Here is an 18003-nt window from a genome sequence, read left to right as displayed (position 1 = left end):
CGCGCACCCCACACACACACACGCGCACCCCACACACACACACGCGCGCACCCCACACACACACACGCGCACCCCACACGCGCGCGCCCCACACGCGCGCGCCCCACACGCGCGCGCCCCACACGCGCGCGCCCCACGCGCGCGCGCCCCACGCGCGCGCGCACCCCGCGCACCCCAAGGCAAGGGAGCGGCTCCATGGCCGTATCCAAGTGAATCAGTATTACATTATAGCCATGAACTGAGAAACTGTGCCAAAACAAAAACATCCCCTAAAACTACAAAAATTTGGACATCTCCATTTTCAAATGTGTCAGATATGGCAGGGGCATGGAACTTAAATTAGATGATTACTCAGCAAAGGAGAGGAGGATATCACGTTTGTGCGTAAAGGTAGTGCATTAAAAAAAATTCTAATCTTGCATGTAACTAAATTAAACAGCAACAACATTTAGAATGCAATCAAATCCTAAAAGGAGAGCCACAGAAGAAGAAAATCAAAGACAATAAACACTGCAAAGTCAACATTGGAAATGGATTATTACCAGCATATTATCTCCAATAATCTTTCATTCCTTTGGTAATCAAGAATGTATCAACCTTTGCGTTAAAAAATATTTAGAGATTTTGCATCCGTTGTATTTTGAGGAAGCAATATATCCGTTGTATATTTCCGAATACAGTGAAACCTCAGAGAAAGGAATGTTTCCTCTGCTTGGTTTTAATTAGGGCCCCTCTTAAATTTAAACTGCGGTCCCCGCCACACCTTTCTTGATTCTCCCAAGCGAGGAATCATGTTTTTAGTATCCACTCTCCGTATCTCATATGCTTCAAATAAATCATCCCTAGCTCTTTGAAAACCTAAAGGATTCAGGCCTAGCCTCTCTAGCCTTTGATAGCAATCTGCGTATTCTGTGTCAGCCTAGTAATCTTTCTCTGAATTGCTTCCAGTGCATGAATATCCTTTATATTTATAATGGGTCGTACAGTACGGTATTCCAGATGCAGTTTTAACAATGCCCAGTATAACAGAAGCATAATCTCTTGCGTTCTTGCATTAATTTCCCCTCACAATAAGTTATAACATTCTAATGGCCGCCTTGATTACTTTCTGTATGTGTGTATTAACTTTCTGTGATTCATGCTGTGGGTACTCAGAACTCTGCAACATCTCGCCATTTATATAATAAACGTTTTTATTCTTTCAGTCAGAATGTATAATTTCACATTTTTTCCACATTGTATTCTCCATTTACCAATGTCATTTCAACTATATTTATTTCTTTGAGGCTCCTTATGTCTTCTTCACAATTTACTTTGCTAGTTATCTTTATGCCAGCAGCAAATTTAGCTGCCGTACCTTTGATCCCTTCACCCAAATCATTTATTTAAATTGTAAAGACTTGAGATCCCTGTGATGCACAACTTCTGACATCCCGACTGCCTGAAAAAGGCCAACATATTCCCATTTTTCGTTTCTCATTAGCCAACCAGTCTTCTATCCATGCCATTATGTTATCCCCTACACAATAAGCTTTTATTTTCTGCTTTAAGCTTTAATATAGTGCTAATCAAATGTCTTTTGGAACTCTGAATACAATACAATACTGGTTCCCTTTATCTTCACAAATTACTTCAAATAATGCCAATAAATAGATAGACATGATTTCCCTTTCTCAAATCTGTATTGGCTCTGCCCAATTGCCTTTAACTTATCCAAATGCACTTTTATAATGTCTTTAATGGTAGCTTTTCTCTATCACGAATGTAAAACTAACTGGCCTGTAGTTTCCTGTTTCCTTCCTCCCTTTTTGGATAAAAGAGTTAAATTAACTATTTTCTAGCCTACAAGAGCCTTCTTCGATTCTAGTGATCTGGGGAAAATTAAAAACCAATGCATCAACTACCTCACTAACATTTTTTAAAAGTATAGGATAAAATTCACCAGGACTGAGGACTTGTTAATTTGTAATTTCAACAACCTACTCAGGACGCTTCTTTGGTAATGGTAATTTTCTTGATTTCCTCCCTTTCCTTTCAGATTCTGATTTACTGCTATTAACGGGATGCTCCCTGTATCCTCTCTAGTGAACGTTGATGCAAAAACCTGTTCAATTTGCCTGCCATCTCTTTATCCTCCATTACTAATTCTCCGGACTCATATTCTATTGGATCAACAATTTGTTAACTCTTTTCTGTTTCAAATATCTGCAGAAAATTTTTCAATCTGTTTTAAATTTTTGGCTAACTTTCTCTTTTACTCTACGTTTTCCATCATTGCTCATCTTTGAGTAATTTTTTTGCTTTTTAAAAAATATTCTGTTCAATCTTCTGACCTTTCAGCTACCATTACAGAATTATGTCTTTTCTTTGAACTTGATGCTAAGTTTGACTTTTTTTTAAGTTAACCATGGATGGTTGGTCTATCCCTTAAGTTTTCTTATTTTTTGGTTTGTACCTACTTTCTGTTTTCTGGAATATCCCCTCAAATATTAACCATTGCATCTCTATTGACCTAACTAAACTTCCAGTTCACCTTTGCTTGCTCTGCTGTCATGCCCGCATTTTTGTCCTTGTTTAAATTCAATATAGTAGTCTTGGGGGACTAGCAAATCTCACCCTTAAACTGCAACTCAAGAGCAGTTTCACTATACAGTCAATCCAGTCTCTGGTCAAAACCATGTCTGGTTTATCCTACTATGTGGTCGATGCCATAATATGCTGGTCTAAGAAATTGTCCTGGAAATGTTCAATGAATTCCTCTTCCACACTGCTTTTTCCCATCTAATTTGACCAGTCTGCCTGCATAGCTTAAAATCCTCCATGATAATTGCTGTAAGTTTTTGACAAGCTCCTATTACTTCTCCTTTGATAAGCCTGGGTTACCGGGTCATTACTGTCAGGGCACTTATACACAAATTCCACAAGTGCCTCCTTGCCTTTATCATTCTTCACCTCTCCCCAGACTGCTTCAATGACCTAGTTTCCTCAATTCAGGTCATCCCATGCTACTTTTAAAAAAAATTCATTCATGGAATAAGGGGTTTGCTGGCTAGGCCACCATTAATCGCTCATTCCAGTTGGCAGTTAAGAGTCAGCCACATTTCTGTGGATCTGGAGTCTGGTGAGGATGGCAGTTTCCTTCCCTAAAGGACATTAGTGAACTGGATGTGTTTCTTTTCAAAGCAATCGACAATGGTCTTATGGTCATCGTTAGACTTTTCATTCCAGATTTTTGTTGAATTCAAATTCCACCATTTGCCCTAGAACAACACCTGGGTCGCTGGATTAATCTTCGAGGAGAAAGTGAGGTCTGCAGATGCTGGAGATCAAAGTTGAAACTTTATTGCTGGAACAGCACAGCAGGTTAGGCAGCATCCAGGGAACAGGAGATTTCGTGCCCGAAACGTCGAATCTCCTGTTCCCTGGATGCTGCCTAACCTGCTGTGCTGTTCCAGCAATAAAGTTTCAACCTCGCTGGATTAATCGTCCAGCAATAATTCCACTAGGCCATTGCCTCCTGTACTAATATCATATTTAAGTAATAGACCCACTCCTCTACCTTTTCCTAGATTTCTGACCTTTCTAAATGTCACATACATTTTAATATTCAGGTCCCAGTCTAGATCATCATGCATCATTTCAGTTATGACTATTAGATCATTGTTATTTATCTCAATATTAGTAATACACCTTTTTTGTTTCAAATGCTGCATGCATTTTAAGACAGAGATAGATGGATCCTTGATTAGTAAAGGGATCAAAGGTTGTGGGGATCAGTCAGGAGAATGGGATTGAGAAGCATATCAGCCATGATCAAATGGCTGAGCAGATTTGATCAGTAGAATGGCTTTGTCCTGCTCTTATGTCTTAAGACTTGTTGTTTTATGTATTCCAATACAGTGCCTTCGGTTTTCTTTTTTATTATTTCTGTAATCTGTAGTCATATCTGTTGATTTGCTCTTAGATCTGCATTCTCTGTGCCTCCTGTCATTATTTGTCATTTTCCACATTAATTCCTTCCTCTGTTATATTTTTCCCACTCATGTATTTGTCAAAACTTCCCAAATTTCGGCCCTTGCCCTACTATTTAGTTTAAAACCTACTCTACTTCCCTAGTTAAGAGATTTGCAAGAACACCAGTCCCAGAGCAGTTCAGGTATAGACTACCCTGTTGGTGCAGATTCTACATTACCCAGTGTTGGTGCCAGTGCCCCATGAACCAGAACCCATTTCTCACACCAGTCTTTCAGCCATGCATTCATATGCCATTTTACACGTCGCTCAGGTCTTAATCCAGAGATTATCATCTTTGAGGTTCTGCTTCTTAATAAGGTGGCTAGTTCTTCATAGTATCTATTGAAGCTTTTATCACTGGACAAAAATTGAAGACCTCATTTTCCATCAAAACAATGAGAGTGTCAAAAAACATGAAGATTAAAGAGCGAAACAGGCAAGACACTTCAAGCAAAAGAATTGTGAGGGATAACGAGGAATATGTACTGAATATGAATATGAGTGAAGGGAGAGTATACAAGATGGAACATAATGTAAAAAATGGAATCAAGGACTTTGGGATGAGAGAGTTGAGAGAGGGGAGATGTGGAGTCCTTCCAATAATAATAACCAATTCACAGCTTCTTGCATGCAGTAGCTCATTGTATAACCAGCCTTCTCATTACAATTCTGCTCTGTGGGAAACAGCCCAGGTACTCTATTCAACAATTATTCTTGTTTAAGCATCACAGTTTATCATATAAACTTAAATCAGATCTACATGTTGGGGAGATGTAGTTTGCACTCTATTTAGAATATAATGACAGTATAGCAACCTTTGTAGCTTTAATAATGCTAAGATTGTACTTAACACCACTTGTCTTAGAAATGTTTTTCAAATAGTACAAGGATTTCTTTTTTCATCTTTATTTTTCTAATTACATTTTTAGAAACTTAAGTGAGTATAATTTAAAATGGGGATTTAAATTGGGCTAGTCCTTTGTGAAGTAAAGGCTGGAGATTAACTTAAGTGAACATTTCTAAGATGGTCTCCAACAATAGTTTATGACAGTGCCATGAACTTTTATTATGAAATATCTTGCACAGCCCCTGAGTCAGACTGTTCACGTTCATCAAAACCTCCTCACTGACAGAGGTATACGATTGCAGATGGTACAGCTGCGAGAAATGTAATTGGAGGCAAGTGAGAGAGAAAATTTCAAGAAAATGCAAATAACATTAGGAAGGCATAAAAAAATGCAAAAGCATACTGGAATTTAGTTTTAATCATGTAGCAAATGACTGAGGAACTGGATATAAAGATTTTGTTTTGTTTTGCTTTCTTTTTCTGTCTTGCTGCAATAACCATATTTAACAATTACATATGACAGTGAGTGAGAATGTACATGAATAGCACAGAGATAATCACAAGAGTTTAAACACAGTCCAACCAGTCCATGTTGACATTTAACCTCCATGAGGTATTTCCAATTATCTGCCCTGAATTCAACTGTGAAGCTAGTTTTATTGCATTGAGGTAAAGAGAGAAATCTAGAGTTTAATGACTCTTGTTTGAAATTGTGACAACTGACCCTTTGTATAAGGGAGTACATTAAATTTCGGGGAGTATGGCCCATTTGATTTGGATTTTTGTGAACAATTTATTATTTAAAACGCAATTATCGTGGTGACTACTAAATAAAGGGAAGGTCAAAGGCACAATTAGTTTCTCACTCTCTGCTATCCCCTGAAAGTGACCTATATTTTCTGCCCAGAGCACTAATTTCCAGAGCTCCATTTACAAGTGGTTTCAAGTGCAGAAAACTAATTACTATAGACTGCTAACTAGAATCTATGTAACTGATCATGAACCTCTAGTGAATATTGGAATTTTTAATTTGCGAGAAAGAGAAAGAAGCCTAATAATCCCAATGAGAAACATGATTAACTATATTTTGAAAAATGTATTGCATTGTTGCTGCACTCTTAACATCAGACTTAAGAATTTGAGAAAATTTCTCTGGATTTAGGAGATCACCTCTTTGATTAACTACCAGAACTTTAAGGAACTATCTGTCAAGCCTCCAGGAGCTTCTAACAGTTAATCCATTCCTGAATAAACTTATTTCGCCAAAACCAATAATATAGCATTATTTGTGATTTTTGAGAAGATTAATAGCTCCGGTTGAGGTTCAGGTTGTAAATTTGCTTGCTGAGCTGATAGATTTGTTCTGACGTTTCGTCACCATGCTAGGTAACATCATCAGTGAGCCTCTGGTGAAGAGCTGGTGTTATGTCCCACTTTCTATTTGTGTCTCTTGGTCAGTTAAGGTGGATGTTATCACTTCCGATTCTTTTTCTCAAAGGTTAGTAAATGGGGTCCAAGTCGATGTGTCTATTGACGGTGTTCCACTTTGAATGCCAGGCCTCTAGGCTTGTCTCTCTTTAGCCTGTCCTAGCGTGGATGTGTTGTCCCAGTCGAAGTGGTGTCCTCCTTCATCTGTGCGTAAGAATGCTAGTGATAGTGGGTCTTGTCTTTCGGTGGCTAGTTGGTGTTCTTGTATCCTGGTGGCTAGTTTCATGCCTGTCTCTCCGATGCAGTCCTTGCAGGGATCTTTGTAAATGACATTCGATTTGCTGATTGTTGGTACAGGGTCCTTTATGTTCATCAGTAGCTGTTTCAGTGTGGGTACGTTTGTGGGCTATCATGATGCCAAGGGTCAGAATAGTCTGGTAGTCATCTCCTTCAATGTAATGGCTCAATACACATCAATTAAAATCACCCGGGCCAAAGAAACACTAACCTCACTACTAACCGAACCAAAACCCAAACACCAGACAGCACCAACTCCATCAGCAAGGACAGCATTCTCACGCTAGAATACCTGTGTCGCACGACCCATTTCACCTTCAACAGCAAGACCAACAAACAAATCAATGGGACACCCATGGGATCACCAATATCAGAATTCTTAGTAGAAGCAGTATTACGGAGACTCGAATGAACAGCCTTCCCCATGATCCAACCCAAGCATTGGGTCTGCTTTGTGATGACACCTTTGTCATCACGAATCTCAACAAATTAGAGGAAACCTACAATATCATTAACAACATCCTTACTGGCACAAACAGAGCTGCATCAGGACATTATTTAAACTGGCCACAACACATTGCAGCACTCAGGAGCTACAAGCAGTAGAAGAAAAATACCTACACAGCATATTCAAGAACAGCGGGTACTGGATGAACACAATCCACTGATTCTTGAACAACAAACCCAAACAAGAAAGGACAACACTCCCAGAGACTTCAAGCCATACTACAATACATCAAAGATATCTTGGTGATGACTACCAGACTACCTCAACTCCTTGGCATCATAGTAGCCCACAAATCTACCAACACACTGAAACAGCTACTGATGAACCTAAAGGACTCTATACCAACAACCAGCAAACTAAATGTCATTTACAAAATTCCCTGCAAGGACTGCAATAAACACTACCTAGGACAGACAAGCAGGAAATTAGCCACTAGGATACACGACCACCAACTAGCCACCAAAAGACATGACCCACAGTCACTAGCATCCTTACATACAGGTGAAGAAGAACACCACTTCGACTTGGACAACACATCCATCCCAGGACAGACTAAACAGAGATGTGTGGGAATTCCTAGAGGCTTGGCATTCAAACCTCATGGACCCCATTTATCAACTTCTGAGAAAAATCACCCGCCTTAATAGACCAAGACACACAAAAAGAAAGCGAGACAGAACACTTGTGCATCACTGGAGGCTCACTGATGATGTTACCTTGCATAGTGATGAAACGTCTGAGAACAAGCCTACCAGCACCGCGAGCAAATTAACAACCTGAATATGGTATTATAGTTGGTCTGTGACAAAGATGGGGAGGTGTGAGATGGAGAAAATTTGAGTCAGTTTTCCTGTTGTGAAGCACTTTGTGATCTTTTGGAATGTGAGTAATGAATTTCAGTCAGCACCCAGGAGGGTTCAAGTATGGGTGTTTTGTCGTTAATTATCTTGATGTTACTTTCCACCTTGCAAAAAGGCTAGTGTGACCATTTGAGCAAAGAACAAGAGGATTGTTTTCTCTAAATTTAGACTCCTTTTTCATGAAAGTGAAGAAAAGAACAACACATTTCTCCATAATATTTTAGATATTCCCGATTTAATTAAATCTGAACAGAGTAGGTAGGGAGAAACTTCCCATTGCTAAAAAGGTTCAGCACTGGAGGGCACTGATTTTAAGGTGATTGACAAAACAACAAGGGGTAACATAAATAATTCTTAAAATTCCAAATAGTTAGGAGCAAGAATGCATTGCCTGTGACTTTGCAAATCAAATGAGGTGATTACTTAAGAACAAATGCTTTATAGGGTTATGGTGGAAGGAGGGAGGAGTAACAACAGCTGAATTTTCCTCAGAGAACCATGGTAAGCAAGATGGGTTGAATGGCTGCCCTCGCTATCACCATTCTTACTGCTATGTGCTCCCGCCACATGTCTTTCCTTCCCTGGTCAGTAAAACTTCCTTCCTCCATTTTGATTATATGAAAATGTTGAATTTTCCATCACAGATTTTTCATCATTTTAACTCCTTTTCCAGTTCAGGCCTCATTCTTCAATTGCATTTGTAAGCGTCACTTGTTACACCGTACTGGGGTAGTGCGTCATAAATCAAGCCCCACTTCTTGAATTTGTGCCAAACGTTAAAGTTTATTCTTAAAGTACACAGAGTAACCCAAATTTACCTGACCTTTAGACCAAAGTTGATAGAAAGCACCAACCAGGGTTTAGACTATAGCTACGAGTAGACAGATATAAACCATTGGTATATAACACTATGAACTAAAATTCTAATCCCCTTATAAATTCCCCTCCAACCCAGCGCACAAACTCCATAACAGGCAAAGTTATGGCAACACGGTGGCTCAGTGGTTAGTACTGCTGTCTCACAACGCGAGGGACACAGGTTCGATTCCTGCCTCGGGTGACTGTCTGTGTGGAGTTTGCCAAATTACCTGTTTCCATACTGTTGGGAATCTAATCTAATCCAATCTAGTTTATTGGCAGCGATGCAAAATTGGTACATCGATCCAGTGGCCTTTGCTTGCCAATTCTGATATTGAGACGATTCTTTGGCTAGCTAGGCACTCAGTATTGTGTTGTTTTTCTCTTAATGAAGTTTCCATAGTTTGTGAGAGACATAGAGTGGACTGTTCACTTGTAAAATGGCTCTGATATATCACTGCGAAAGCCACAGCTCACAGCGACTACTGCGGGGTAACAGTTTATCCAAGTTTTAGTTGAGCTTTCTTTCCTGCAGAAACCAGACAGCTACTGCTGGGGAGCACAGCTATATCTGAGGCATCAGCATTACTGCTGCTATCAATTCCACAACTCCTAACTTTGCTCCTCATTTCTTCACTAGCAATTCATATCTTCTCCAACTGCATCCACTGTCCTGCATCTTCTGCTCCACACACAATATTTTACCATTCAAATATAATCAAACTTGACGGCATCTGCTGTGAGAGCAAATCTTTCACTGGAAATGCTATAACTTGCATCTTCTGATTCTCCACTGTTGGGCTTGCACCACCATTAACACAAACTGATTCACGAACATTAATTTGACTCTTAGTTAGGTACATATTAAATAGCTAACATATACATCGAACATAAATATCATAAGATACATATTAAATATTAAATATCTAACTGTCAGTTACACGATATAAATTCAATTAAATACACATATAAAACAATTTACAAAGAGTGAAATGAATGCATATAGTATTTTTATTAATCGCAGCAAAAATAGAAGCAACTTGTACAAGACACTAGTTTAGCCTCAGCTGTAGTATTGTGTTCAGTTCTGGCTGCCACACTTTTGGAAGGATCTGGAGACATTGAAGAGGGTGCAGAAAACAAGTAGAAGCATGATTTCAGGAATGGCTAACTTCAGTTCTGAAGCTAGATTAGCAAAGTTGAGACTGTTTTCCTTGAAGACATGAGGCTGAGAGGAGATTTTATTTTGAAGTGTTTTAAATCATGAAGAGTCTGGACAAGTTAATTAGAGACAAACTGCTTTACTCAAAAAATGATCAAGAATAAGAGGTCAAAGGTTAAAAATAATAGGTACAAGAAGCAAAGGCGAAATGACTAAATTAAACCAGAAATTGCTGGAAAAACTCAGCAGCATCTGTGGAGAGAAGGCACAGTTAACATTTCGGTTCCAGTGATATTTCTTCTGAGCTGTTTTGTTTTGTGTAATGACAAACTATATATTTCACATAGTGGACTGCCTGAGTGTGAAGATAGTTTATGTCAAAGCTTTCGAACTAAACTGTTAAGCTGCAAAGGAAGAATGTGCTGGGTTGTTGAGAGAAGGCAGGAAATTGGCACTCTGATGTTTAATCTAATTCCACTTACTTTATTCATTAAGATACAAATATAAAACCTTCCACAAATCAGGCTCTGTTTTTCTGGTTTTAATAATTCATATGAATTTCTGCCGAGTTTCTATTCAGTATTTCCCCTCAGTGTTCAATTCTTTGTCTAATAAGTGTTCCTTGCCTTTATCAAAAGTTTGCAAGGTACACTCATAGAATAAACATATCTGTTACAGGATAGAATCTATATTGGGAAAACATGTACACGTGAAATAGAAGGTTGACGGTAACAGTAATATATTAACAGTATCTTTAAAACCTAAGCATTCAACCAGTAGTCATCATTGTGTGGAATAAAACTGCATAGCCTCTGATACACCTTTATTGAAGCTGTGAGAGATCTGTTATTAAAACAAATTTGGTATCAGTTAACTAATTGCATGAGCAGTGGCTGATTTTTTTTTTTTGGATTATTGTTGAATTTTGAAGATGTGCAGACAACATTACATTGTTTTAAAAGGATATTAAAAACTAAGGCACTGTAATCGAGAACGGGGACTCTCCAAAAAAAAATTTTTAGATATTGTCTCTGTTGAGATTGTAGTTTTTAAAATATTAGTCTTCTGATCCCTTTAAGAATGCAGATAACATTTTTTAATAGAAAAATAAATTCCATCAAACCTCTCACTTTCCATTTCTCTTTCAGGGATCGCGTTGTGGCTGTTTTTGTACAAGGTGCTGCTTGGCAGTTCAAGGGGTGGCCTTGGTTATTACCTGATGGATCACCTGTGGATATTTTCGCAAAAAGTAATTTTTCTCCTTTTATGTAAGAACATAAATACAAGTGAAAGTAGACCATATGCCCAGTCAAACCTATTTTATTCAGTAAGATAATGATTGATCTTGTACTTGAATTCTAAGTTTCTGCGTGATCCTTATATCCCTTGATTAGTATCCATAAATCTAGCCATCCCTTCTCGAGTATCCAGAAATCTATCCATCCCTGTCTTGAAGATACTCAATAACCAAGCATCCAAACTTTCTCAAACTCTGATTGAAGAATATTTCCTTGGCTCTGCTAAAAAGGGCCAACTTCTTATCTTAAACTGACCCCTGGTTCCAGACTCTCCAAGCACATGAGGCATCGTCTCAGAATATTATATTTCAATTAAATTACCTTTTGTTTTAGCAAATCTCAGAGAGGTTAGGCCTATTTTAGAACATAGAACAATACAACACAGAACAGGCTCTTTGGCCCTCGATGTTGTGCCGACCTGTGAACTAATCTAAAATCATCCCCTTACAGTATCCCATCATCATCCATGTGCTTGTCCAAGGATTGTTCAAATCTCCCTCATGTGGCTGAGTTTACCAAATCTGTCTTCTGATAAGTGCATCTGATTAATAAGTGTTTTGTCCCTGCTAGGAGAAGTATGTTATAATTTCTGTTATCCAAAACTTCAAACCAGCTTGTTCTAGTATTAGGATTTTATTTTGACTGGAAATCACCCATGTTCCTCATAAAACCACTAGTTGCTGAGTAATAATGTTCATTGCGCTCAGTCACTCCCATTCTCTCTCAACCACTAGTAATTGTAAAACTCATGGATGGTTGTTATTGACAGACAGACAGCTCTTCTTGTCTTTTATTATTGTACACATTTCCTGGATGTGACTTTCTAGATTTCTGCACTCCTGCACCTCTTGTGAAACATTAACGCTTGCATCAACACAAGACTACCTAGGAACTTTCTAGATTTGATGAAAAAATGAAACTCCTCTTGCTTTGTAGATAACTTTTTTTTTAGTTTATAGATACCCCCCATCCCACAAACATGCTGAATACTGCAAGTTTTACTGTATATCCTTTCTTTGGTAAGGAGACCGAACTGTATGCAGTACTTGAGTGTGATCAAATTACAGCAAGAATTCTTTATTTTTATAATGTAAACCTTTATAATATAAGTTAATGTAGGCTTGGTATTTGTTTGTTGCAACAGTATGTTCCCTTTCTGTGATCTGTGAACAAGGTTCTTTATCTAAATGCATAAAATATTTGTAGCAATACAGCTGAATTAACGTGGAGAAAGATAAATGTTTTTGATCTCATCATAATTACAAAGACATGGTCACTGGGAAATAAATATTCCACCATACAAACCTTTTGAAAAATCAGACAGAATGGAGAAGACCAAGTTAAACTCCTGGTAGTAAACAGTGACCCAAATGCAAAAGTGAGCAAAACTTTTACCTCAGGAGATCAAGAAGTAATGTTAGTTGAGAAAACAAAAGTCAGAAAAGCCAAATCAGGCTAGATGATAAGCTCAAAACAGTAATTGTACCATTGGACAAAATGTTATGCAACAATTGGAGCTTACAATAAAGGCAATTTAATAATTATTAATAGCCTTCATCTTCATAGATTGGACAAATTAATTTGGCAAAGATAGTTCAGGAGATGAGTTTATACAATGCTTCTATAAGTTTTTTGGAACAATCTAATACAGAGCTAACAAGGGACACAACTATTTTAGATCACATTGTCTAATGAGGTAAGTTTAATTACTAATCTTATAGTAAAAGCTTCTGAGGAAAATGTGATCATAATACAATTAATTCCATATTATGTTTGAAAGCAATTCACTCCGGTTTCAAACAAAAATCTTAACTAAAACCAATTAGATATAAGAGGAGAGCTGAAGAAAATTGATTTAAGTGAACTGATTCAAAGGTATGGTGACTGATACAGAGTAAAAAACATTTAAATGAAAATGTTCAAAATGTTTAATAAAAGTACATTTCACTTTAAGTAAGAAAGCCCCAGTGGCTTATTAAAGAAACTAGGGATAGTATTGAATTAAAAAAGAGGTATGTAATTTTGCAAATAACCTTACTGGACCTGAGAATTGGAACTGTTTAGCAAATAGTAAAAGTGACCAAAAAGTTAAGCTGAATAGGAATATAAAAACAAACATTAAAGTTTTTTCTCTATTAGAGTAAGTGGTTCAAGAAGAGATTTATTATTAGATGCAGAAAGCAGAAGGGATTATGGGGGAGGTGTGCAAATGACAGAGATTTTAATCTGCCTTTTAGCAGAAGGAACAAATTAAATACTGAAGAAGAAGGCAGATAGGAGTTAGAAACTTGTGGTAATTAACACCGGAGAAATAATATAAAGATTTTTAACTACTTTTCTAGGATGTAGACCTTGAATGTTTGTTGCCCATCCCTAATTGCCTTTGCAAAATAGCCGCTTGCTTGGCCATTTCAGAGGTCAGTTATAGGTCAACCATATTGATGTAGGTCCACGTCACATTTAGGCCAGATCAGGTAAGGATGGCAGACTTTGCAATAGATCATTAGTGAACCAAATGGAATTTCACAATAATTGACAATAGATTTGTGGTTATCATTATTAAGATTAGCTCCAACTTCTAGATGAATTGAATTTAAATTCCATGAGCAGTCCTGCTGTGATATGAACTTGTGTCCCAAAAGAATGAGCTTGGGCCTCTGGATTACTTGTCCAATGACCTTACCACTACATCACCATCTCCCCTGAAGACGACAAGTGCAGCATCTGATTGCCTACATTCGAGAGTTATAAAAGAGGTAGCTGCAAAGATAGTGAATGCATTATGTATGATTTTTTAAAGTTCCTAGATTCCAGCAACATTTAGCAATTAGCAAAAAGTAACGCTGCCATTAAAGAAAGGAGGGGAAGGAGGATTAGTCAAAACAGAGGACTAGAGGTTGATTAGCCTGACATCAGTCTATTATTAAGGAAGACTTAACAATGCATCTGGAAAACCAGTTTTTACAAAAGGAAAGCCATGTTTGAAACTGTATTAGAGACATTAACAAAGTGTAACTAGAAGATGTAGTATATTGGATTTCTATTCAATAATGTGCCACACAAAAAAAAACTCAATGGCAAAAGTTTCATGTTGGCAATCTATATCTAATGGAATGATATAAAGATCCATACTGGGGCATCAGCTATTTGCAGTGTACAATGAATGACTTGCAGTTAAACACAGAGAATTCCATCTAGATTCACTGACAATTTAATGCAGAGGTGCACACACACACAAAAATGCAAAGATGTGTAAAGTTTAGTAAAATCATTAGGCAGCAAGGGTACAAGTAAGATATAACTTTTTGTGAAAAAGAGACTGTAAAAAATGTATGAAATTTGTGTGATATTGAGAGACTTGGATGTACTCCAAAAAACCACAAAGTGCATTAGCATACATGTAGTGAGCAATCAGGAAGGCAAATAAAATATATTGGTCCTTTTTGCAAGGGGAATGGACACAAGGCTAAGGAAGTCTTGTCACAAGCAAGATGGTGGTTAGTGGTACTGTTGCTTGACTGTTAGTACAGAAATCCAGGTAAGGTTGTAGTGACCTGAGTTCGAATCCTGCCATGGCAGACAGTGGAATTTGAGTTCAGATTTAAATGAAAAACAAAATCTGGAATGAAGAGACAAACGATGGCCATTAAACCATGGTTGTCAGAAAAATCCATCTATTTCAGTGTCCTTTTGGGAAGTAAACTGATGTCCTTGTCTGGTCTACATATGACTGCAGACCCTAGTTGATACTTAATCACCTTCTGGACAATGGATGAGCAATAAATACTGGCCTCGCCAGCGAGGCTTGACTGAAAAGAAAAACCATTCTGTAGCATTTTGAAGAGGTCACACCCAAAGTATTGTACACAGTTTTGGTTTCCATCTTTCAGCAAAGATCTGCTTGCAGGCAGTACAGTTCACTGGATTAGTTTTTGGTATGAAAGGCTGAGAATGTTGGACATATTCTGGTGCTTTGAAGAACGAGAGATGATCTCATTGAAAAATAAAAGTCTCTGAAGAAATTTGACGTGCTAAACATTTTAAATAATATTTCCACTATTTAGTGGGGCACAATTCAGGGTAAGGGATTGATTAAGCATCCTGTGCTAACACCTTATTATCCCATGATGTTTATACTAAGAAGGATAAGAGCAACAATACAATAAGAGCATTACTGCTTCTAAGATGACAGCCCTTGTCTTCTGTTTCTAAGTACCTCGCCATTCCTGAATTGGAAGCGCATTATGCTTTTCCCTCTTAGTCACATCTTGGTCAAATCTTTGGCTATCCTCATTTCACGAGAAGAGCACAATCATTAAGATCAAGCTTGCCAACACCACTACCTCAGTAACTAACAGCAGCTTGCCCACATCCCAAAAGATTTTTAATGTGGATTTATTTTCTGTTTGAGAGAAAGAAATACAATATTGAAGTGTTGGCATACATTCATAATCACAACAATGTAGAAACAATAGAACTAAGTGAATATTTCAGATGTAATTTTAAGTGAAAGATGAGTCATAGCTTTCACAAGAATTTGGACTCTGAACTATGCAACAGGTCGTTTTCCAACATTAAGCCTAGGATTGCAGCAGTTCAAGGAATTGGCTTTATCTTTACAGGATAATTGGCAAAAGTCAATAAAACGTGCCCTTACAAGCATCTACACCATTTCTTTATTCTTAAACATGCTAACAAATTACTGCAATTCCCATTTGTATCTTCTCTCAACCCATTTTGTTTTTGGTTCATTTCTTGCCCAAAGCCTTTTTGTCATTTATCTGTTGCCTTTGCTGAACAATGTATTGCTGGAAAAGCGCAGCAGGTCAGGAGGCATCCAAGGAGCACGGGAATCGACGTTTCAGGAATCCTGAAGAAGGGCTTATGCCCGAAACGTCGATTCTCCTGCTCCTTGGATGCTGCCTGACCTGCTGCGCTTTTCCAGCAACACATTTTTCAGCTCTGATCTCCAGCATCTGCAGTCCTCACTTTCTCCTATCTGTTGCCTATCACAAAGCTTCGCATTTATATTTTCATCAGCCCCTGCCACGAACATTTCCCTGCCTGTGTGCTTGCTTAAAATCTGTTAAATCTTGAACTTGTTTACAGTTCAAGTGAATGGTCATCAACCTGAATTGTTAACTGATTTTCTATCTTCAAAGATTTTGCCTGTCCCATTGCATATTTAGGTAATTTCTGTTTTTGATACCGTACTTCTGATCCCTCTGTAGCACAGTCTGTTGAAGGAATGATGTCTAATATATGACCAGAGAACTACATTTGCTCTTGAAGGCTGACAATCTGGCCTGAGGAGCCAAGGCCTATTTATACTAACTTGTACTTCTTATTCATGCTGTGCCCAATCTGATCTTTTCAGCATGAAAGTGTGGAAGGAACCTTTTGTTCTATTATCTGCAGTTGACAGATGTAAATCAGAGCATCAAAGTCCATTATTATTGTTAACTGTCAATATTTGCAAGTTAATAAAAACATGAAGTTGGAGAATGAGTAGCAAACCAACAAAGAGAAAAGGTAGAATGTCCCATTTAGTGAATTAATTTATATTAAAGTCAGCAAATAATTCCTTTTTAAATGTTTTCAAATTTAATAAAGAATTATTAAAATGTTTCAAGAATCTGTAATATACAAAATTATTATTTGAAATATAGTAGCATTTTTGAGTACCTTATAGTTAAACCTTCTTGAAGGGCAAGTTAGTCCCATGTGATATGTAAAGCTTTTCTTCTTCATTAATGTTCAGGATACCAGTTAGTTCTTCAGAACACATAACTGAGCATATTGAATTCTTGACATGACCTTTCTAAGTCCAGTACGCAGTCACATTTTAGCTACATGAAGCACATATTTATTGAAATATGTCCTAAAGCACTTAGCAATACAATCTAAATAGATTAGCCTAAGTGTGAATATGTAATAATCACTATTTTTTGAGACACTGCAGTATGCTTTATTTTGCAGTTTCTAATCCAAATAACTTGTCCTACACACAAATGTAAGCTTTTGAAAAACTCGAGTTGCTGCAGAACTAGATTTAATCTATCTTTATCCAGTGCATAACATTATGATCCCTTTATGCAATGTCTTTAAATTTGTGAGGTTTTATGTGCTCAGATCATGAGGTATAATATAACATTCAGACTGTGAAAGGTTCAGAAGTTATTTCTGTTATAAAATTTATATCTTAAAAACACTCGCCTAATATAATTAATAGACAGTTCTAATATTGAATTAATTTGGATTGTCTAGTTATAATTTAAATGCAACTTACTGATGTATTTAATTACAAGAAATGTATGCCAGCCAGCAGCAAAACATCATAAATATCTTTAGGAGGTAATCTGACCGAATAATTCATAAGTGATTAAAATCCTAATTGAATTATGATCAGCATCATAATTAGTAATATTTATCATCTCGCATTCTTGGTCATTACTTATTGATTTAGACATTGCCACAAATTACATATTTCATGCAAACTTACACTTCTGCTGCAGAGGACATCTCCCAGGTCACACAGTATCACATATGAAAAGAATAGGCTGTTCAGTCCCTCAACCCCGTTCCATTGTCCAGTTAAGTCATAGTTGATCACTAATGCAAGTCCATTTGCATTTTATCAGTTCTCTTAAAACTGTTACCAAACAAAAATCTATTTCATTTCTGAAATTTGTGGTTGACCACCACTACCTACTTTCACCACAGATTTCAAC

The 18003-nt window shown here is 37.4% G+C and overlaps 1 protein-coding gene across 1 annotated transcript in view; it reads left to right on the top strand.

Annotated features, from left to right (window-relative positions):
* cdc73 (cell division cycle 73, Paf1/RNA polymerase II complex component, homolog (S. cerevisiae)) overlaps window positions 1-18003 on the top strand; it is a 319379-nt gene that overhangs the window by 291727 nt on the left and 9649 nt on the right. The window contains exon 15 of the mRNA XM_043699805.1: window positions 11123-11223. Within this exon, the coding sequence (XP_043555740.1) occupies window positions 11123-11223 (101 nt within the window). The remainder of the gene's footprint in view (window positions 1-11122; window positions 11224-18003) is intronic.

Source organism: Chiloscyllium plagiosum, chromosome 11 (assembly GCF_004010195.1).
Source record: "Chiloscyllium plagiosum isolate BGI_BamShark_2017 chromosome 11, ASM401019v2, whole genome shotgun sequence".
Lineage (NCBI taxonomy): Eukaryota > Metazoa > Chordata > Chondrichthyes > Orectolobiformes > Hemiscylliidae > Chiloscyllium > Chiloscyllium plagiosum.
This window is presented reverse-complemented; position numbering and strand designations above follow the sequence as displayed.